The following is a 24,266-nucleotide window of genomic DNA, read 5'->3' as shown; positions in this document are numbered from 1 at the left end:
CTGCCCTGGAAATATTTGGATATTTAAAATACCTTATATGTATATGAAAAACTCTCTCTCTGAATTTATTTAAAATATATTCTAACCTGTATAAAATAAATTGAATTCCATTATGACTTCTATGTTGTATATTAAATATAACGTTTATTTGAAAATATTGTATTATTTTACAGATTTAAATCTATATATTTATTACTATTATTTTATGCCAAATATTTACGTACCGAGAATAGTGAAATTGTGTGACTTTAATAAATTAAAAAGGAATCTGCATAATATATATGTCATACCTATATAATATAACTTTTTTGTACAATAGCTATGTAGTTTGTTTAATCGATTTTAAGATGTTTATTCGAATTAAGACGTCCATTTAAGTTTGCTCGAAATACAGAATTGGATTCACTAATTACATTCACTAAGTACATACACATCGTTAATTCTATGAGTATCATAGTAAATGAACCTCATTTACTCACATCGGGTTGGGATTACATTATGTCTTTATTCGCGCGACGGAGTTACAACTTCCGATTGTCGGTGCCCACGCCGCTTAATAAAACGTCACTTATACGACTATTTGACACAGTACCACGAGCTATGAGATTTAATGTAGATACTTTGGACACGCTCCTCCCAAGAGTCGAATTAATAAGGAATATGAGCGAGTTTGTTACAGTGTGTTCTAAAATATGGATGATAAAACAGAACATAGTTTTATGAGGCAAAGTGAAAAAGTTATCGTTATGTTTACTCGAGTAATTTTAGCAGTTGGAGAATGACGAATAGAAAGTGAATGACTAAAAAAGAATGTTTCTATGTTATCAGTTATTTTAAATTATAAATTTGCATGAGATGGTAAAATTTTAATTTTATAATCGTAAAATCTCACAGTAAAAAAAAAGTAAGATTACATTATACTTTCAAATTTTCTTGAGTAATTTAAATTATATCTGATAAATATTTGATATAATCGGATCTGGAAATGTTTAAAATGTTAAGTTTTTATTTTATATTTGACTTGTTAATTTTATGAGTTAATTATACTAAACTGACATTGCTGACCAACTTCTTCAGCCTTCTAATTTGAAACATACTACTGCATGAAACAAACTTCAATACAAGATTCGTTTCATGTAGCCATTTCGTGTATGTTTCAAATATAATCGATATGTCATAAACGATAAAAAGATTTATTTAATTAGGATATGCGTACTGTCTCTGTACATATTAGTGATGAATTGATAATTGTACTTTCTACCTTTACTTTCTATAATTAAACCGTAAAGTATACGTTCAGTACGAACGATACCTGCACGCTATCAGCAAGCGTGTTCGTGCAGCAAACGAAGCGTTGAATAGCGGAATGTACTAGCCTACATATTATGGAAACTGAGTAATTGCAATCGGATTTAGCGCAACTTTGTTTCATCTACACCATCGAATTAAAATTGTTTTCGTGAAATCTGAAATATTGTATATGGTATTTTGCGTTATGTAAAGTCCTTACAACTTAAAGGCGCCATGCAATCTCTACATGTATAAAAAAATAATTGACTTTCGTAAGAAGTTTTCCGTATTTTTTTTTTTTTTTTTTAGAACATTAGATTCGAACAGTATTAAACTATTTTAGCATGCACTCAGGCGAATAACAAAAAAAATTGCTCAAAGATCTGCACATCCGATCATCCTTAGTCGACTATACTGTATCCTCGCGCAATATTGTTAACGCAGGATGAAAACTTTTAATAAAGCTCTCGCGCTGCATTGCGAACTCCACTTTTATGTTATACTCCCTAAGGTGAACAGGCTCGTAAACGAGGTCGTCTTCACAATGTTGAAAATTGTATGTCTGGGCGTATACTGCATCCGTTCCCAAGCTCTTGATCGATACTTTTCCTTGAATATCAATTGGCAATATACTACTGACATAAGATATTTATACATATATAGTCACACCTCTCTTTTATAACTTTTATTTGCATATTTATTATAAATTGTTACAAATATTCCATACTTCAATACGTTAATGAAACTGACTCTAAATGAATATTATAAAACAAGAGAGAGAGAGAGAGAGAGAGAGAGAGAGAGAGAGAGAGAGAGAGAGATATGAGAGGAGAGAGAGAGAGAGAGCAAATTATGTCATGGTTAATTTCTATTTATTAACTTTATATTTTTATTGCAATATGCAGTTTTGAAAGGATATTTTGTTTTCTTGTTGCAGATCGAGTGAGAAGATTTTTGACAGTCAGAAATGATGCGAAGAAAAACGTTTACTTTCGTATTAGGAATATGCATAGGTAAGTTGCAAAAAAAAAAACATTTAAATTCTCTTCTTCATTTTTTTTCACAATTCTTTTATAATTTACTAAAAATATGGAATAAATTTTAACGCGTTGCTCTGCGTTACTTCAAAAAGAAAGAGAAATCGACGAAGGGAAGCCGGTATTTTATGACATTACGTTATTCCTGCATTACGTACACGAATTTTATTTTGAGTATCACGCATACAGCAGTATTGCCGTCAAAGAGAATGGACTAGCATCTCTCAGCTGCATCCTGTTGCATTGTGAACTCGTGATGTAAAGCTTGCCAATCGAGGTGACTGCACCAAGTACTGTTAGGTCTGCTGCATGCTCGCAGAGTTAACTGTAACTTATCAACAAAATTTTCCATTCCACCTCGATCGTCATCTTTCAGTTTATAAATAATGGACGACTGCGTTTTCTGATCTAAATTTGTCCTTTCAAATACGAATGAAACTTTGTTGAATATTTAATTAAGCTGTCTGAGATAAATATTGTAAGAAATATCCGGATTTTAGATATTAAATATCCTGTACATATATCTATAATTTGCATATAAAACACATTTGCACTTTTTTACAAAAATCATTAAAGTCTGAGTTAAAGATAGAATTCTCGCGAATTTAATTAATTAGCTGGAATTAACGTTTGTAAGATAAGTGGCGTCTCGGTGATGCAACGAGTAGCAATGAGGTTGGTAATTATTTTTTAACAATGTTTCCAACGTGGTAGACTAAGTATTTTCCAACAGAAATGAAGAAATTCAAACAATATAGCCTATTATTTTTAATACATTGCAATAAGAAAACAATTACACATCATGTCACTTCATGTACATTAAAATTAATTCTTTTTGATGTACTTAGATATATTGTTGAGCAAAATGCTATGTGATCAGAGAACAATGTGCAAATTCTCAGTAATTACGTTAAAGAAGTTGCGTGTAAACTAACGAGTTAAGAGACATCTATTATTATTAAAAGACTTTGTGCGCTGAATAAATAAATACTTTGCTTACCAGAATCATCTTATTATTACAAGGCGCAAGAAATGTTTAACAAATAATTTTGTATACGATTAAAATTTAATTATTTTAAATGACAGTTCAATTATATAACTTGATAGATGAATCTTTTTTTCATCAGTATCGAGATACGTTTCTACGAATCTTGTTATGTATAAATATTTCACGTTAAACAATATTATATTAGCTATTTTCAGAGATATTTCTCAGTACAAAATTTACACATAAAGAGATATTTTATCATGATAATAAGTTGACAAGATAATGACATTTAAATGTGTACGGAACGCATACTTTATGTCACGTTTTATGCAGAATCTTTATTTTAATTATATATATATATATATAAATTCCAAAATAGATTATTATTTTAATATAAACATAAATTTGCTTACAATACAAATGTTAAGTTTTTCAATTTTTATTTTATTAAATGTTTAATTGTATAATAAAAATTACAAATATGACAACATAATTGTTTTTTGTTTTTTAACGTAACTATTTTTGAAAATTATTAGAAAGTTGAACACACGCGTTTTAAATGTCAAGATATGCAAATCTGGGCAATAAATATATGGCGATACAAACAAGAAGAGAAACACTTTTTTTATCTTCTTTTTTAAATAATCAAGTTCATGGAATCGACACTTGGCCATAAAATCTTTAGTATGCATCGAAAATACATCAGATGAGAGTATCAAGGTAGAAATCAGGTGGAAAATTCTCGCTGCAAATCTGCGCGTCCATAAAATAAATATTTATCTCGACTTTGGCGTTCACGGAGAGGACTAGTCATGTCGTATCGACGTAAATCAGCAAAACACGAGGACACACTCGAAGCCCCTGCATAATTCCGAGGTCTGTTTAATATTCAAACTCATGCTCTCGCCGTGCCGCGGTTGCGCGAGCGCTTTCAGTTTGCAAACCGCGAACTGTATCGTAGAACCTCGTGAATAGTTCCGAAGGAACTCGTCGGTAATTCCATGGACAACCGGTTTTTCGATCCATTAAATGCCTCGTCTACGCACGCCACATTTTTATCGTATCGCACACCTCGATGGAAACCAGTTGTCGATGAGCTCGCGGAACTTCTGTCTTCATGCGTCAAACAAACGCGCTTATTGCATATTATTATCATAATTCACCGTTTTATGTTATCAAATATGCGACTAAGATTATACAGTGTAAGAATAATTAATACATGATACATGAGAACCAATTTTCTGCTAAAAGTTTTCCTACATATATTATAATTAATGAGCGTTTTGAAAGTGTAAATCTCTTTTGAATATAAATCATATTAAACTATCATTTTTTTGAAAATGTTTTTATAAAAATAAACGTAATATATCATATAATTATTTCTATTATATTTCCAATTATAAATTCATATCTGATAAATTTTGAATCATATAGATAATGAAAATATGTGCAAAGTATGTAATAATAAAAGAGCTGTTTTTTTTTTAGAAATTTTTTCCTCGAAATGTACATATTTATAAATTCATGTGATTAATTTTACAAATAAATCACAATAATTATATATAATTAATTGCATATAAAATTTGTAAATAATTTTTATTCGAAAATAATATTTATGTTAACATTTTATTAAAATTAATTTTTTTATTCGTCTTTATTTATTTCTTTATTTAAATGATTATTGAATTTTATGTTGTATTTTATTGAAAACATTAAATTAAAATTTGTTCTAAACAATGTATTACAACGCATCAATTATAATTTGTTATTAGTCACCTTATCAATATTAGCTGATTCTTGTAAATACGAACTATACTATATGTAGCACCTTCACATGAATAACAAAAAGATAACATTAATTGAGCAGTAAAAGTCAGTATTATTTGAATTGTGAAGTAACAGATAATAGATCAATATTGATTGTCAATAACAAATGATAGATTGTCATAAGGTAGTAAAAGTAGTTATAAATCTAAAGATGCACGACATTATTGATAAATCTTGATGATTCTAAAAGTATTGTAATTTTTCTCGTTATTTTTATATTAAAATTTTTAATTCTATAAATTATTTTTATAAATTTAATATCTACAAATTATGCAATGTGACATTGTATAATATATTTGAAGTAAAAAATAATTAATAATACAAACAAAATAATTATTATACCTTTTAAAGAGAAGATGAACATTAATACAAAAGTTATAAAATTAAATTTTGCTATTTCAGGCACTTTGCTGCTATTCTTCGACAATACGGTGGCCGAAGTTACAGAAGCGTCGATTGCATCAGAGAATTCTGAGTCCCAAAAAACGTCGACTCCCCAAGGATCAACGACGATCCTAACGAAAGTCTTCTCGATCCATCACAATCAATCGTTTACAGAAAATGATGGAAAGAATATCGAATCGACGAATCGAAAAGCCCATGACACGGAAAATAGATCGTACGACAGTATCGATAGCGTAAATCAGGATGAAGAAAAAAACATACACGTAAATTCAAACGCGGAAAAAACAAATGACGAATCTGAAAATTCATCGTCGGATGGAAGCAGAAAGCCGAGGTACGGAGAAATTGCTGTTGAAAGCACCGGGAAAAGCACTAGTACGAAAGTCGTCTCCGACGATCTTCTCAGACTTTCCCGAAAGAATGAACTGACTGCGGCGACCGCGAAATCAGCTTTCGATGATTCGAAACAGGACAGTAAAAATCTAGAGAACGTCTCTCTTCAAGAATCCTTGAATCATGAAAAAATATCCGATGCGACCAAAACTATATCTCCAAATGCAAAAGAAACAATTGTCAACGAGAAATTAGTGGAGACATCAGAATCCAAAGAGGTAAGGAAGGAGTCTTCCGTCAAGGATGAAGAGAAGAATAACGTAACTATAGATAAACAAGACATACCGACCATTAAGTCTATCGGGAATTTCTTTTCCACGACCTCGGAATCGACATTTGAAGATGCTGTCAGATCCGACGAAAAGAAAGACAAAATGATAAAACTTGATCATAAGGAAGTGGATACGAAGAAGGATAAAAATACAATTTCAACTGACTTGAAGGAGGAAGTAGAGGATTATGATCGGGAATTAACCACGGTGCGCGGTGAAAAGTCCTTAGAATATAAAAAAAGTGTGAACGATCTAAGAACGACAGCATCCGAAGTGTTCGATCTCGAGAAGACTGATGAGAAGGAACACGAAGAAAGCGTTTCATTAGTTAATGATACGTACGTGAATTTCAATAATTTTTACAAGACTGTGACGGAAAGAGATCTCAAAACTAGCTCGAGAAATCATTCGGTTGACGCGAATGAATCGCGTAAGAAAGATGATCCGAAGAAAGAAGTAGAGATCGTTAAGGACGTGACTGACCCATTAGTACTAAGGATTGTGACTGCGAACGATACTGCGAAGAACGATACTCACATTAATGAACTGAGTAATCAGGAAAGAGCTTATGATAAGAAGAAAGGAGAGACTAGCGCGAAAGATGAAAATACTCCTGAACAAAGCGTAGACTTCTCCATAACTACTTCTAATACAACTACTAAGAGGACAGATAGAATAGAAGAATGGAAATCAATAGGGGAACCTGAGAGTCAGGTGAAGTTACCTGAAACAACTCAAAGTGTGCGACTTGAAGAACGTACATCATCCGTCCCAGAGACTACTCCTAGTCTAGTTCCGCAAGGCAGAACTATCGGATTTTCTGGAGCTAACAAGTTTCCGAATAACGAGGTGAAAACTACAGCCTCAATGAGGACTGATGGGGAAATATTGGTCACTCAGAGTTTGCAAAATAGTACGGAAAAAGTAAATTCAAAACCTTATCCGTACTTAAAATCTAGCAGAGGACCATTCCAGAGGCCGGTGACAGAGGCCAGTTTGAAATTGAAAAAGGAAGACGATGTTACGGAAGAATCTTCTGCTTACGAGAATACGATCGGTAGAGGCGAATCCGAGAAGAAGCTCGTTGTCACAGAACCTTCGGTTGTAATCGAGAATAGCATTCAACAGCACAATTCGAACAAAAAAAACGAGTCTACGAATTCTACGACAAAGAGCCTGTCCTCTTTGAAGCCAGTGACGGCGATCCCGAGTGTTTCAGCTAAAGTTGAACCAATGAACGAAACTTTTCCGGAAGGATTTAACGGCAGCACAAAAGCCACGGAAATAAAACACTCGAAGTCAAACGAGAGTGACACGTCAGGTACGAGAGAGGAGGAGAAAGTGATTGTAGGCAGAGACGAAGGCTACGACGTGACTGGAAATGGAATAACGGAAATAAGCCTGACTCCGGATGGTCAGCAAGTGAAATCACGTTTCAGCGGAACGACGGAATCAGCAACGTTGCGTTCCACGGAAACACATACATCTAAGACGGTGTCTTTAAGTACCGATGTTCAGATGGAACCGGAAGAAGCAATGATGATTCGTTCAACTTTTGTCGTTACTGAATCCACGAGTGTCGTTCCTTTGAACGAGGATGCGACGACAGAAGCAAACAGGTCCAAAACTTTAATGACGGCAGTGGAAGTTAACACTATCGCCACAGTGCTCTCGGAAAATTCTACTAAATCTGCATCGAACGTCACGCTGCGACCTTCTTTGAGTGTTAATCACACTACCGAATCTCCTTCCTTTATCACTTTAAATCCTGACGAATCCCCAATTCCGACGACTACGTCCGTCGAATTCGAGTTTGTTACTCTTACCGAGCCGATCTCTCCGGGAAATAACGCGACCGAGAAGAGTGTTGAAGGACAAACCTTCGAGGAACAAACAATACCTTCTAGGACAACGACAATTCAAAATTCATCCGCGATGGATAATTCGACGGAGAACGCAATCACCGCGATGAAACCGGAGGAATTTACTGAACTTCCAGTAACAACCGAAGACGGAACTCCAACGACGGATCAAATGTCGGATATGCACCACAACGGAACTACCAGAGGTCCTACAGTTATTCAGATTACTACTGAAAGTCAGAATAATCTAACGGAGAGGAACGAAGTTACTGTAAGCGGTATCGATTTCACCAGTGCCGCTCCCGGTAATGTCACGAGAGCTTCCGGCGTTACCGAGGATCCTTCAAAATCTAAGGATTCAAGTTTTGATGCGAACATCACCGAGACGTCCGCCCCAGGCGCAACGGAACTTCCACCGAATACGAGTGTCAGGATAACGATGAATGTCACTAAACGTCCTTCGGTTACGAGTACTTTGGAGCCAATAATATTCTGGAGTACAATGAGTTACACGGAATCACCCGAAGAAGAGATAACGGAAAACATTCCAACTCCGTCGCCAGACGAGGTCACGTTACTAGTTAAAATAATCATCGAAGGTACCTTACACGAGGTCTGTCCTCGGTTATCGGATCTAAGGAAAGCGCTCGCGGATGTCCTCAGAGATGGACTGAACAAGTGAGTTGATTTGCAAAATTTTCTTTAATTTAATTTATATTTTTATGAACTATAGTGTTATTATACGTTTAACTATTATTTATTTAAGATATTATTGCGTAAATGTATTATATATACATGTAACATATGAACATTTTTTATGTATTTAGGTATTTAAATCTTTCATAGTCAATACGTAATTTTTATATTATAAACCTTTATACATTGCAGATCAATTAAAATATAAATCTTGTGCTTGAATAGATAATGCATGTAACGGTATAATAATACTAATAAGTAATAATGAATTAATAGTTATTCAAAAATATGTGAATTTATAGAGAACATAAAAAAGTGTAGATTAATATAAAATGCCTTGAATTCTTTTCTTCGCAAAAGTATTCAAGCTTTATTTACCTGTATCAATGACGATAAAAATTTGAATAATATGAAGGAAAGATTTAATTGTATAAAAATGCACTTGTCACATATTATAAAGTGTGGAATACTTTATTTTGCAGACCTGTACAGCCACAACAAATTATGATTCATCAAAACCCTTGCCAGGAGCAGAACGCGTTACCGACACCCACAGACGTTTCTCTAATCTCCATCCTGATTTACGTTATCGATGAGAACGGCAAGTTCGACGCCGCTATGACAAAGATTCTACCAAGTTTATACAAGGTGTCTCCCAACTTCCCAGTGAGAGTAAGTTGAAAACGGCGGAGAAGGTCGGGCGCGGATTAAAACACTGGCTGTCGACGTCAGCAAAAGTTCACAGTCCATTATAACTCTTGCTTCGGCACGTCTCGTGAAAATGTAGTCTCCCTGATTATTAACTTGGAATCGTTCATCACTCGCGAGTAATTTCCAATTATCATTCAAAATGTTTCTATGAAGCGCTCCTTCTCCGTTAGCTTTCTCTATTAATCGATTGCTGCCATATTGAAGTAATTGATGTTACAATCAGTAATAATAATCGAAAAAGTATCTCTATAAAATTTTCTTATAAATTTAAATTTTCTTAGATCATTCATTCTTTCTAGATACATAAATTTGTCCTGGTATCGGAAACGGATTCCGGAAACGCAATAGCAGTCGTCGTGGTCTCCTCTGTAGCCTTTATCTGCTTGCTTCTTTTAGCTGGCCTCCTGGTAAGTGTTTTTGTAATTATAAATATTTAGTAATTTCAGAGATATTTATGTATCGTATTGTTTAATTCATAAGGAACATTGATGCTTGAATTAGTCTTTTCGCGTTCACAAATACGTCGTACACGCAAAATAAAAAACGGCGAAGAAATTGTTCAGCGTGTCATGTGAGATTAATTCAATTTCTCAGTCAATCTCAATTAAAAATAATATAACATCCATATGTTATAATTTCGCATTCAACAATGTACTTGTAAAACACATACAATCATTATTTTAAACATGTACAATACATGTGTACTCTCTTTGAAATTTTTAGAATAAATCTTACTCTAAAGAGTAAACTCTCAATCTTAAAGATTAAAAATTGAGCTATTTTTTTAATAAATGACTTAATTTTCAATCTTTAAAATAAAGTTTCTAAAGAATGTAAAGAGTATAGTATAGTACATGCTTAAGCAAGTTTTTTTTTACCATAACAATTATTTATATCACTACAATTCTCATATTGAACTGATCAATTAGCAATATAAACAGATGCCATTCTAAAAAAAAAGATTATCAAAATTTAATTTAAAAATTGACGAAAATTGTAATGACTCGTTAGTTTTTAAATAATAATAGCAATAATGAGTTTTTTCTAAATCACATAACGAGTAACATAACAAGTTACTTTTATAAAATAATTTCCCCAACCGCGAAGTTATGTTACTTTTTGTCGGTGTCGACTGTATTTTTTTCGACGAAGCGACCTAATTGCGAGAATTTTCAAGCTTGAGTGTTCTTCCGCAAGTCCTCTCCTATCTCGTTCTTTTTAAATTATGAATGTATGTCGCATGCGTATTTGTGCCGTGTACTTCTCACGTATCACGCGACGTGTTACTGAGGAATCGAAGCAGGAAATACTAATATTTCAAGATGTCAGCTGCGCAGGTCCGCGAAAATCTCTGCTCGCTGACGTAGTCTGCTGCTAAGTCGCGCTTACATGGATAAACCTCTGTTCACGGAAGGTTTACATTACGCGTGTCGGTTCGTCACCGTCCATCTGTCCACACTCATAATTCTCTTCCAGTGTACGTAATACGCTCATGATAACATGTCTGTGTATATGTTTTCACCTGAGAGGTGAAAGAGACGATGTTCTCTTCTTCGTCGCGCGGAATGACGAAGATAATGCGCGATGCACGCGTAATGCCTCGTGTGGCACGAACGAGTTTTTTTTCCTTTTACGATAACGACAGCTTATTATATGCTTCTTTTTTTCAGTCGCTTTTATGATATTTATAATAATATGCATGCATATGTTACGACCCACATCAAATGCAAGTTGATTGTTTCACGAGAAATCGAAAGATTTGCAGATTATACTTGTGTAAAAGATATTTTATTTCTGTGAGCACAGAAAACAATTTAATTCTTTTAGATGTTAACAACATCGTTAATTGCGAAAAATAATGGTTACATTAATACTTCTTATTACATTACATAATTTTAATGTTGAAAATATGTTCTCTATTATTTATATTTATTATATTTATCTTGATATAATAGCGACGCTACATCAAGATTCGCTGTCTAAAGCGTTTTCTCCGGTCCTCAGTAACATTAATACCGTACTTGCACAGCAATTAATTTTAATGAATGTATAATACAGTCATATAACGCTGAATAGAATTTGAACTAACGAAACTTAACAAATCAATTAATATAGAAGAGAAAGAAAATTATCTACTGCGCGGCGTTAGGAAATGCAAACGGTATTATAGAGTATCTTATTTTCGAAACTGTACTCTCGTAATTATAAATGCAATCTTTCTTAATGAGTAGACTTGATAACTTCATTAAATAAACAAGTTTAGCGTCGAAAACGTGTTCAACGTCGCGAAAAAATCAAATGCGTTTTTAGAAAGCTTATAATTTTCAGATATATTTATTATGCATTTAAATGTATTAATGTAAACGCAAGAATAATACTCTGGCGTGGACTGTTGCTACTTTTTATTATATTTAAATTATAATTTTTATTCAATTATACAAATCGGCAATATATATCGTAAAATATTAAAAATAATGATTATATATATATAATGTATGGAACATGAGTAATAACGATAATATGATATTACATTACGGCATTAAAATTGATGCGGTTTATTTTGAAATACGCTTATCAAACCGCGCAGTCATGTGAGGAAATACTACGTGTATTTACAGCAACGTATAATTAACGATAAGAAAATTGGCGTCGCGTCTTCTTGCCGGAAGAAATGAAATGTCATTCGCACACACGGTTGTCCAACCTTGAATAGTTGATTAGATCGACCAGCAAACGGCGTTCCACACTTCATCAGCGTCGCTGCACCGTGTTTCTTGCCGTGTCTTTGTTATGCATGCGAATGACGATGTTGAAATGGCCCGTCTGCATGTGTGTTCCGAATACATTATTCTATTTCGCTGACTGTCGCGAGATTTCCTCAATCTCTTTTTAGATATGTCGGTCATGTGGCGTAATTGGTAGTACAGGTGTCGTTGCTTAATTGCAATGAAAGGGACTTATCGGAACGCATGATTTACAATTATAATTGATCGTTGTATTTAAAGTATGCTGACGAGCATCATTATAATCTTGCTAAATTTAGTTTTATTTGCTCTCTTTTATAAATTCCATTTAGGAAAAGAAATGGAATAACGTAATGTCATTTGCATTAATTGATCTCTCTGATAGTAAATTTCTTATTATCTTTTTTGTCTTATTAAGGATTAAATAAAAATCATAAGTAATTGTACAATTTTCTATACTAATTTGTTTAAAGCTCCTGTTCACTCATCAATTCTATGCGTCACTCAACTTGCGACGTTAGAAATAAGAAAATACACAATAAAAATTCTTGCAAAATTTTAATTTCAAAATATGTTTTAATGAAACAATAATTGTAATTGATAGAATCGCACGCTTGCAAAATATACCAAAAATTCTTCTTTTGTTTCATTAATTAATATAAATAATCATATATTTGGAAACGAATTATGCTCACATCAAAAACGAAATGAGCAATATAAACTTTAATAAATTGTTAAATTAATGATTTATAATATTTAATGAATACGATTTAATAATATAATTAAATATGATTTAATTTCTTCTAGAAAAAAGTTATAGATTTTGATATGCTTTATAAGTCTTATTCTATATTGATTGTTCAATTAAAAACTATTTTTATTCAAATATATAACTTGTAATAATTCTTATCAAGTGTTTTTTCGCTTCTGATGTCACAATCTAAGTAATGACGAGTAAACAAGAGCTTTAAATCGAAAGTTATAGCTTGTGGTGTACCTTTATTGTTTGTAAATATATTTTGCACGCTGGCAAACTGCAGTTTGTGATTCAATGCATGGCTACTAAATTAACCGTCATCGCATTTCGGGATATCGTGAGTATTTGTAGACGAGTTATACTGTTACGGAGCAGAATTGCAAATAGCAGAAGGTCGCTACATCGGCTTTTGCTTTTCGTTTCGTTGAACGTAACGGCCGCTAACCTTAGCTGTAACTATACTTGCAGTTCATAATGAGAAAGAGGCAAACGAGGTTCAATTACGGAGAACGGTGCCGGCCAGTATCCTTGGACGCCTACAGCCTCGACAGCGTTTCGGCGTACAATAGCGTAAGACGCAAAGGCGCGGTAAGATCCTCCAAGAGAAGTTACGGCAATCCGACTTTTGAAGATTCGGTAAGTTCGATAAGATTAATCATAAACCCCCTCCTCCGTTTTTAAGACTGAATTTTTCATTTATACTATTTATAGGAATTTAATCTTGTGTTTAAATGACGATTTTATTAGGTATACTACATCAAAAATATTTTGATCCATATGTATACCTTAGCTATATGTTACAAATTAAATATACGTCATATAAATTAATTTCAAAATATTTACTTATAAAAAATTTAAACTAGCTTAATTAACAATGATGAATAATTTTCTTTTTTCAATAGACATTATTTTAACATTTTAAGAACATAATGTAATCAATGCATTTTTTTTGTTAACGTAGTTATATATTTTCTATTATATTACAGCAGTAATTTTTCTTTCCTTATAGCTGTTACGCGATACGAAACTATAAATCTAAATTAATTGTTCAGGTAAAAAAGAACAATAATACCTCTGTCCAAATAGTAAAGTGATAGCATCAGGGTTGGGTAAGTTAATGTTTTTTTTTTAACTGAATAAAGAGTTAAAGTTAATGGCTTTACAAAATTAATAAAGTTAAGTTAAAAGTTGAAGGAATAAAAAATTAACTTAACGTAAGTTAAGTCAATATTGAATTAACTTAAGTTGAAAAAAAAGTTAATTTCGAAAAAAATTATTTTTTATATCAAAATGTCTTAATTTTTCTTAAAATGAGATTAAATAACTACATAAACCTAATAATATAGATTATTAGGTTTACTTTTTAATAAGTCTTAGCCATAAGAAATTGATCAATTAAATTCGAATACGAGAAGAATATTTGACTGTAATTAGTCAATTTCTTATGACTTAAGGCTTAAAACACTTATTGTAGATCCGAACTAAGGTTTATAACATAAGGCATAACCGCATAAGTCAATTAGAGGGCTGTATTAGTATTTTAAGATATTCCTTGAGATTTAGACTATGTTCGGACTATGGATTCCGACCTTAGTCTTATTATATCTTATTATTTTTCTAAGATATTTAAAAAACAAAAAAATTTTTTAACTTAAAAAAAAGTTATAAAGTTAACGTTTAAAAGTAACTTAGTTAAGTTAAAATTTAATGCATTTAAAATTAACTAAGTTAAGTTAAAAAAGTTATTAACTTTTAACTTTTTTTTTAACTTTTAACGTTTTTTAACTAGTTACTACCCAACCCTGGATAGCATATATTAATAATTTGATTTAGTTGTTTAATAGATTGAATCGGCACATTACAGTAAATTAACTATATTGCTTTGTTTGATTTTTGCTGTTAGATTGCCGTTAGATTCTTGCTAGAATTCTGCTAACATTATTAAATATAGTATAGCAACTTTTGCGTAAATTCTTTCCGTAAACTATAATTTGGAACACAAATTTAACTTTATCTATGGACAACATGTACTTTTGTTTTATTAAAATGTATCGTTAAACCATTATCTTGGAAGCATTATAGATGTACATTTGTAATAATAATTAGTTTTTAACCAATTAATTCCGTAAGGAATTATTTGATATGTCTACCAAAAATAATTTCTTAATGTTGATGTTATAAATTTAATTATGAATGCAATTATTATAAAAAGGAAAAAAATTGTATTATGATATTTAATATTATATATACATATATGTATATATATACATATATGATTATTAATATTCAAAAACTGTATTTCAATTTTAAATGTGTGTGTGTGTGTGTGTGTGTGTGTGTGTTGAAACATAGTTTTGATTTATTACATTTTACCAAATGCTTCATATTTCAAGATTAAATTTTTCCATTTAATACATTTTTCTGCTCAATTAAATTTGAAAAATTACCATATAAGATATAAGAAATATTATAAAATATATTTTGGCTAAAATTTCATTATAACTCAACAATCAAACCTATTTATTTAATGTATACCTTTCTATTTGATTAAATTTAGAAAATTAGCATATTCAAAATATTTTTTAATCGATATCGAGTGATTTCCCATGAAAGCGCTCGATCAAAGGAAGTGAGGCAACGCTCTTTCCCTCCACGAACGAAGAGCTACGAGTAAAGCTTTCTATGAAAGGTATTCTCTTATTTCAGAGCGCCATTCCCTCCCATCCTCTCAACTTTGCCGGGCTTTCATCTTTCTGTAACGACGTTAACGCAATCAACGAGGAGTTCGCGGGCGTACCCCAGGTTTCAGCGAAGATAGACGAGCTGCCCCCAGGCGCGGAGGTGAAGAATAGATACGCGAACGTGATTCCGCTTCCAGAGACGAGGGTGCCGTTACAGAGACTGAACAATGACGCCTTAACCGAATACATTAATGCTAGCTATGTGCGGGTAAGTTTCGTTCGAGCTGATTTCACATATCTCTCGTTTCGTATCGTGTGATTCACAAGGGACGTCATTGTCACTGCACACGCGTTATTGCTGTTGAAGACTATACTTCCCCGGCATTTTCGACGAAACATGAAGCTATAATTCACGCTCGAATTCGAACATGTTTTACAATTATCCGGAATTTCGACAGTGAGTTCACGTTTCCCCGTGTAAGGTCATCTTGCATCTACAATAGTCGTATAAGCTCGTATGCATATTGCATGTCGCATGCTTGCAGGGATTGCCAATCTGATGCGTCAATTTTATTTTATAGTATCAGATTATTATAGTATCAGATTGACTATCACATCTAACGATCGAACTTGCGACCTGCGACACACTGTGCGACTGTTATAGATAATCCTAATACGGATTAATTAATTTGCGAATCAATAACGAGTAGTCTCGAATGAAAAACAAATGACGATCTATTTATAACTTACGCCCGTCTCGATTTTACATCCATGGGAGAATTGCACGATTATCTATATCATTAGGATAATAAGGGTGTTTATATGCGAGATCAGATTACGTCAGTCACGTCATACAGAGAACGCTATAAAGTGCTAAAGTGTAGCAAAGCGGTTTTCGCGGTGCCGTGGGAAAGAAATATTGCGTAATACGCATCACCAGGAAAGTGAGTGCATTGTATCGCGCAAGCTGGGAACTTAGACACGGAAGCGTTAGGAATTGTCTGCGAAGTATAACTATAGCTTGTCTTTCATAGCCTTAATAGTTTCACAAAATGGGGTCAAAGAGGTACAAAGGCTAATCATCTCGCGTGCGCAAGGTTATCTGAAATACTCGTAAGTACATTCGTTTTGAAATATACGTGCCTTCTTCGCGCATTTTAAGGGAATCACACGAAAGAACGTTGCTATTTTGATGATTTCGAAGATATTTTGCTAAAATATTTGAAAACTAGATAAAGATTTGAAAATAATAATTCATCATCAAAATTGAAGAACAATCGAACTAATTGTTAGAATGTCGAAACTTTTTGCAGCATTGCTTGCGATGCTTGAATTTCTTACATAATTATTTTGATGATCTAATTAAATTTTTAAATACTTTAGCAAAGTCGTTCGTTTTATGCAGAATCTGAGAAACTAAGTATATGCGTCTTTGGATGTGCTTGGATGTACGGTGCTTGCTAAAAATCTGTAGTTCACGTTATATATATATATATATTATAGTTTTTTAGTGCTGGTAGAGTGTATATATCCGAACACAATCTAAAGGAAATTATAATGACATTGTAAAACGAAGATTTTTATATACCGTCTCTCGTTATTAAAAATATATAATGAAATATATTTTCTATAATACGTAACGAAGTAAAACTGAATACTGACACAATTGACAATCAAAAACTTCACAAAGTCCATTTTGGACGACCTATATACGGTAGAATTCTAGACAGAATTCTATTTACTCACAGTATATACAGATAGATTGTTAAAATCAAGTCTATATACCTACAATATATATAGATAGATTGTTAAAAGTGTCTTCGATATTGTTACGATTATATTTAGGATAACTTTTGATAATATTAAAATAAGAAATTGAAATTGTTTTTGATTTGTAGATTTGTGCTGGAGGTTGCTTTTCTAAAATTTTTGCTTAGTTTATTTTTCAGCAATATCCCTTCGATTCCAGGGATGGGAAAGTTACTTTGTAAACGTAATTAATTACAGTTACAGTTTTTCTCTTTCAAAAAGTAATTAATTACCGTTACGAGTTATTGACTTCGAAAAGTAATTCGTTACAGTTACAGCTACTGAAAAAGTAACTTTAAGTTACTTTTAAGTTACAATATAATCAATATAATGTTGTAATCAATATAAATTTAAGGCTAATAAGCCATTTTTCTTTGAGATAGGCCTCCACGCTCTTACTAGACAGACTGTACTTTTGAGTTACTTTTTTTCCATCGGAATTTTTACTAGTAGCATTGATTAAAGGGCTGCATTCAGAAACGTTACCCGACTGCCTTCGTGTATCGTTTTACCCTTGTTTTTCATCTAATATTAAACAAGGATAATACACGGGATCATCAGAATAATGCAGTCTAAGCAATTAAAAAAAAAGACTGGTTTACATTTACATGTTATACAATTTTATTTAAAAAAAATAAAATTGTGTATAGTAAAGACGTTTTTCGTTAAAGTAATATAAACACATATGAATATGAAAGTATACATGTAGGTATATATACAATGTTTTTTGTAAAAAAAATTCTTTTTATATTCTGCTAAAAGTTGCAAATAAATTCCATCACTAATCCAAAATGGATTATGTGATTGCGTTCAGAGACGGCTTAGTGGTCAGGTGCATTTAGTACTACAACCGTTCACTGAGCGCTCTTGCATTTGATTGGCGGATTCCATTAGTTTCAAAAATATAGACCAAACAGGTACATGAGTTCATTGAATACTTTAATTAAATTTCTTTCTTCTGATTAATCAAATGTTTCGAAGTATTTGTAGCACCAAGTGGATACTACCGCACACTAAATTGACAAATAAATTTAAAATATATAAAATAACTATGAAAGTAACTATTAAATAAGTTAGTAGTTACTTAAAAGATGTAACTAAGTTAAGTTATTTATTATAGATGGAAAGAAAGTAACGAAGTTAAGTTGCAGTTGCTGAAAAAAAGTAACTCGTTACAAGTAACGAGTTACTTCCCATTCCTGTTCAGTTCAAAAGTATAAAGTTTTACTTTACTGTATTTGAAATATTTATTTATTGATTTTTAGAATTCATATGTGTGTCTGCATTGATTAAATTTGTTTTATAGCAATGTTCAAAACGCATCGCGATTGTTTAGCGCACAAATAGTACTTTGATAGAGACAATCGGTAATAATATAGTAACATACTCGAAGAAAAACTTGCGCATATGTGTTTCTCAACCTCTTTTGTTACCTAAATCGCAAGGAGATGTCGCGAATGTATTATTATGTGTACGGTGTCGTAACAATTTACGTGACAATTTTATCCAATTTTTTGCTCCGGCCGAGCAATTTTCAATTTATCGCTCATGAAGTTTTCTTGTTTGAGAAACGAAAGTCCAGAAAAAAAGTATATAAACGCAAGAATGATGTCTTTTCCTTCTCCTAAGTGTCCTGCGGTGCCTAGCACCCTAAGGATATAGCGAGCCCATTTATCTCGTATGCGTTAAGACGCTTTTACGGAAGATTCGACAGCAACGGGCAAGACTTCCATTAGGAACGAATCGATCGATCGATAAGCGTATATAGCAGTATCGCTTCCGCCTTCGAATTGCTTCATATCGTGAATCGAGCTAGCATTCGTAACGTTTCTACCTTGTATATAGTATACGTCTTGCAATTACGGAACGTATATATACATGATCAATTAATGCGCGCCGAATGTGGTCGATGAAACGGAGTCTGACGTGTAATTAATTTCGCTCGATTCTCGATAAGGTCGCGTAATATTCTGGAGATACAATTGCACATCTAAATAGAGCACGATTGGTCACTTGACAATTATCTATACATAAATAGAAAAAAATATTAAAATAAATTTATCAAAGAAACATAATTCTATACTAGCTGATTTTCTAAAAATATAATGTTGTTAGTTACGACTTTCCACGAACATGTCCCGCATTGTTAGATTAATTAGAGCAAATATAATTAATAAAATATGAATTTTAATTTAAAACAATAAAATAAATAATATGAGATATGTTTTAGTTTTCAAACAAAATTCAGTTGATAAAAAAGTATTTTACATTTTAATTGATAATATTTTATGTGCAACAGATTATACATTATATATATTAATATTAATAATTTAAATAAAAAATTAATTTAATTTTTTATATTTTCTTATTTCTTAACATATTTGATGGAAAGGATAACATCATATACTTGATACAAACAGTGTATTTAATTTTATTAGAAAATATTTAGAAATTATTGTATGTATTATTTGTATGAAAGAACAATTTTGCTAAAGTAAAATATTTTGCTAAATCTAAAAATTTAATTAGATATAGATCTAAAAATAACTCTGCTAAATTATCAAAATTTTTTGCAGCATTTTGATAGTCCAACAAAATTATTTTCAGATATGTATTTAGCTAAATTTTTTAATATAACATTTCAATACAATTGTTCTTTCTACATAGAATCTCAATTTGGATGTGATTTATTAAAAACACTCGCTAATTTTTCAGGGACCTAAAAATGCTACAAAGTATTATATCGCATGCCAAGCGCCAATAGAATCGACTGTTATTGACTTTTGGCGAATGATTTGGGAGCAGCAGTCCAAAGTAATCATCATGCTGACTGATCTTGTTGAGAATGAAGTAGAGAAGTGTACGGAGTACATTCCACCTTCAGAGATAACAGACTGTCATCGCCTTTATGGTGATTTCCAAGTTACTCTGAAAAAGCGAGAAACCAAGGAGAAGTACGCTATCTCTACACTTCACCTGAAGGTAAAGAATATTCTTAATTGTAACATATAATATAAAACTATAATGAAGTTTTATTTTTAAAAGGTAGGAATTTTTTAATCTCACAGAGAGAGAGAGGAGATGCTTTTTCTTTTTGTTTCTCTCTCTCTCTTTCAATAAAATTTATTACTATACAGTCTTGGCCAAATATATTAGGCATGTTATTAAGCTTATGTACAGTTTTAATTGAAATATACCTACTGGCTGTAACCGTGCTGCCGAATGCAATCTGCAAGAATTGATTAATCACAATCGAGTATTCTCCTCTCATTCGACTGTAAGCACTACCTAATATTTTTTGAAATACTCAACTATGATTAGTCAGTTCTTTCATATTACGGCAGTAGGTACAATTACGGTCGGTATAAACGCTCCTTTATTCTCTGTTTCGTAGATAAATGCCTAACATCTTTGGCCAAAGCTGTATTTTATTCCTTGTTTTAAAATAAGACATTCTTTCAGTACACTTTAATGGCTTCTCGTCTTGTAAACGTTCATTGCTAACGCATATAATTTTGTAAAATCAGTTACATTTTCTTAATTATTTTATTATTGATTCGCTTCAGACTAATTAATTAAATATCTGCTACAAAATAATATATTCTTTGTGAAAGGTATAATATACTGTAAAAGATCTCTGTAGAAATAGTATCCAAATATATAGCTCTAATAATATCTGTAGTAGTATAAGCTATAATCGTAGCGGTTAAAACGTTCAATGATTTCGTGGCGACTTTCTATCAAGTGCAAGTAATTAATTTTTTTTGCAGAACCTGGAGAACAATACGTTTCGAGAGGTATTCCACATCTGGTATCTATGGCCAGTGAGTGGCGTCCAATCAGACGGTACAGGCCTAATAGCGGTGCTTCTCGAGGCGAGAGCACTCCAGAGAGGTGGTCCCGGGCCCATCGTGGTCCATTGTAGTCCTGGCACAGGACGTACTGGTACGCTAATAGCCCTCGACCTAGGAATTAGACAATATGAAATTACGAGGACCGTGGATGTGCCGAGAGTCGTTTACACTATCAGGAGAGATCGGGCTGGCGCAGTTCAAACCAAGGAACAGTATGCTTTCATATACAAGGTGATAATCGACTCTATCAATCGCTACACGAGGACGTTAAAACAAGAATGCTTATCTTCCTCAAAACTAATTTAACTACACGAATTAATAGTTTATTTGATATATATAGTTTATTTTTACGTTAAAAGTATAAAACATGACACTTACAAAAAAATAAATAAAATTAAGAGATTTTATATAAAAAAAAGTATAATCGTTTCAGTCATATAAATGAAACTAATAAGTATAAAAAAGTATAAGAAAAAATATTAAAGACAATGTTTGTTATTTGGTTTATAAACTGTTATAAGTTTATAAACTTATATGCTAAGAATTTATAAAAGCGCAAAAATTATATCCGTTATAAATTTATAAATCAAATTTATAAGTTATAATTGTACAGTTTGTTTGAAATTTTAAATTTCTAAAATTATATCAAAAGAAAAATTTAAATTAATTTATGTACAATCAGATTTAAGAACGTGATGTTATCACACAATCTGATACGAATAGTCTAAAATAGATTTTTCTTTTTTAAAGGCACTAAACTTGTACGCGACAAAACTAGCCGGCGGTGTGCTAGAATCAACATGAAGTAAAAATTCTGAAGATTTGCGAAAAAACGGACGTCAATTCACGAGAACTATTTGGTTAGCGAACCAAAGTAAACAATAGAATGTACATGAAATCAGAAGGAACCTTTATCCAAAAAGGTACGGATGGATGAGCAGGTTGTTGACTGAAGAAAATAAACTACGAAGTTGCCAAATGTCTGATTTAAGAAGATATTCTAATATCCTTAAGAAGAGAGAGAGGAGAGAAAAAGGAACTTTGTCGAAACTGAAAGACAAAATGGTGATCACAAAATAAATATAAAACAGGGTGGATGTGTATTTTGTTAGAATGCTGAATGTTACGTAATGTGGAATGATATGTGAAGATTTGTCGGAAAAGCTAAATGTTACCTACAGCGTGAAATTAATTTGTGATATGTGAACTCTTAGATTATCTGTAAGTTTATTAATGTTGACGCAATTGATTTCTTTGCCGATTTGTAGTTTTGTATAGAATTTTAGGGATTCCAAAGACCTCTTTCTTTTTTCTAGAAGAGAAGTTTTTGTTACTCTTCATAAATAGACCAATAGAACAGATATATTTAAAATATATTAAATTTGCGTGTGTATATATATATATATGTATATATATATATACACACACACGTAAAATACTTTCTTAATCTTAATTAAAATGCTTACATAGCAAAAGTAAATAAAATTTAACTTTACTATTATTTATATATACATATACAAATCGATAATTAAAAATTTTTTTAATTCTTTAAACTTAAACAACGGTACTATTTCTGGATATCCCTAAGATTATGATAAAATGCGTTGATATTATTATTTGCTTAATGTGACTTGCAATGTAGATGAAACATTAAAGTTCAAAACTGGAGAAGAGATGAGTTCGGTTGAAATTTTAATGTTGAGATTAATAAACTATTTTTATTATATAGTAATTTTACGTGAATACGATGCAATCGAATCGCTATTAGAAAGTTTAAGCATATTTTGAAGTAATAATCAAGAATTGATTAAGATTTTGTATTCCTATTTAGAAATGAAATTTTACGACAAATTTTTTAAATAAAATAAATAAATATTTTAAGATTTAACGCATATATTTATGTATATTTATGAATTTTTAAATTTTTATTACTTAATATTTTTGACGTTATAAATCGCTTGTTTTATAATAAAATACACACTTTGTTTAAAAAAGAACTTTTTAATAGCACGTATATATAATTTAAAAATCTCAACTCATCTGAAACGACAAAAAAATCTTTTTTAATCTACATATTTATTTGTGCTGTTTATGTAAAAAAAAAAATGTCATTTTAGTAAAAACAAAGTTTGAATTTTGCTCTTCTCATTGAAAAAAAATCTAAATTTTAAACATTTTGACTTGAATCTAGAATACATAATAAAAAATACTTTTTAAATTATGTAAGGAAAACATAAAAATCGAGCAGTACTGCAGTTGTGCGTTAAATATTATACTATATATCTTCTAAATGTGAAAGGCGTAATTGTTTATGTATAATAATCGCAACACAACAATCGTTCCTTTTGTAATAATATCCAGACAGAACGATTTCTGATTATTTTCTCAAATCAGATATTTTATTGTTGTTATTGTTATTACTGTTGTTATCATTGTACAGAATATATCTCAATTCCGTGGTACGTCGCTCTCTATAATTGTAAATATGTAGAATGTAAACGATTATTCCGACAATTGCGTTGATTAATCGACTTGAGAGATTTTATTTATACATAGAAAACGTTAGTAATCGATTTTTAGGCCGAAAAGTACCAATTTAATGTTCTTATTTTGCGAGCCTAATTGTGCGGACTTGAAGCGAATGTCCGTCCACAAGTGCAATGTACTAAGTGTATTTAACAATTAGTATATATAACTATATTAGTTACTGAAGAAGTTCAGTTTGGATTATAATTTCTAATAATAATTAGGGCCAGATATTACGGAATCGACTTTAGTTTTTCGAACGTAAATGAATTATTAAGTAACTAATTAACGATCCAGTGAATTTTATTTATCTGAATATATTAAAAATTAATTTAAATTGTTTTTGGTGATATACTAAAAGATTCTTTACGCGGGCTTCAATTTTTTAATTTATCGAATAGGTGTTTAGATGTG

At 31.6% G+C, this 24,266-nt stretch overlaps 1 protein-coding gene across 1 annotated transcript in view; it reads left to right on the top strand.

The window, feature by feature from the left end:
- LOC108782545 (uncharacterized) overlaps nucleotides 1-22,502 on the top strand; it is a 60,660-nt gene extending 38,158 nt beyond the window's left edge. The window contains exons 2-10 of the mRNA XM_018550838.1: nucleotides 2,228-2,303; nucleotides 5,545-8,752; nucleotides 9,253-9,442; nucleotides 9,781-9,888; nucleotides 13,451-13,618; nucleotides 15,689-15,931; nucleotides 20,188-20,454; nucleotides 21,243-21,557; nucleotides 22,077-22,502. Coding sequence (XP_018406340.1) covers nucleotides 2,258-2,303; nucleotides 5,545-8,752; nucleotides 9,253-9,442; nucleotides 9,781-9,888; nucleotides 13,451-13,618; nucleotides 15,689-15,931; nucleotides 20,188-20,454; nucleotides 21,243-21,557; nucleotides 22,077-22,130 — 4,599 coding nt within the window. The 5' untranslated portion in view covers nucleotides 2,228-2,257 and the 3' untranslated portion in view covers nucleotides 22,131-22,502. The remainder of the gene's footprint in view (nucleotides 1-2,227; nucleotides 2,304-5,544; nucleotides 8,753-9,252; nucleotides 9,443-9,780; nucleotides 9,889-13,450; nucleotides 13,619-15,688; nucleotides 15,932-20,187; nucleotides 20,455-21,242; nucleotides 21,558-22,076) is intronic.
- Nucleotides 22,503-24,266: the final 1,764 nt, after the last annotated feature.

This window comes from Cyphomyrmex costatus, unplaced genomic scaffold (genome assembly GCF_001594065.2).
Source record: "Cyphomyrmex costatus isolate MS0001 unplaced genomic scaffold, Ccosl1.0 scaffold130, whole genome shotgun sequence".
Lineage (NCBI taxonomy): Eukaryota > Metazoa > Arthropoda > Insecta > Hymenoptera > Formicidae > Cyphomyrmex > Cyphomyrmex costatus.
The sequence above is the reverse complement of the archived record's forward strand: the minus strand, read 5'-3'. Positions and strand labels throughout refer to the sequence as shown.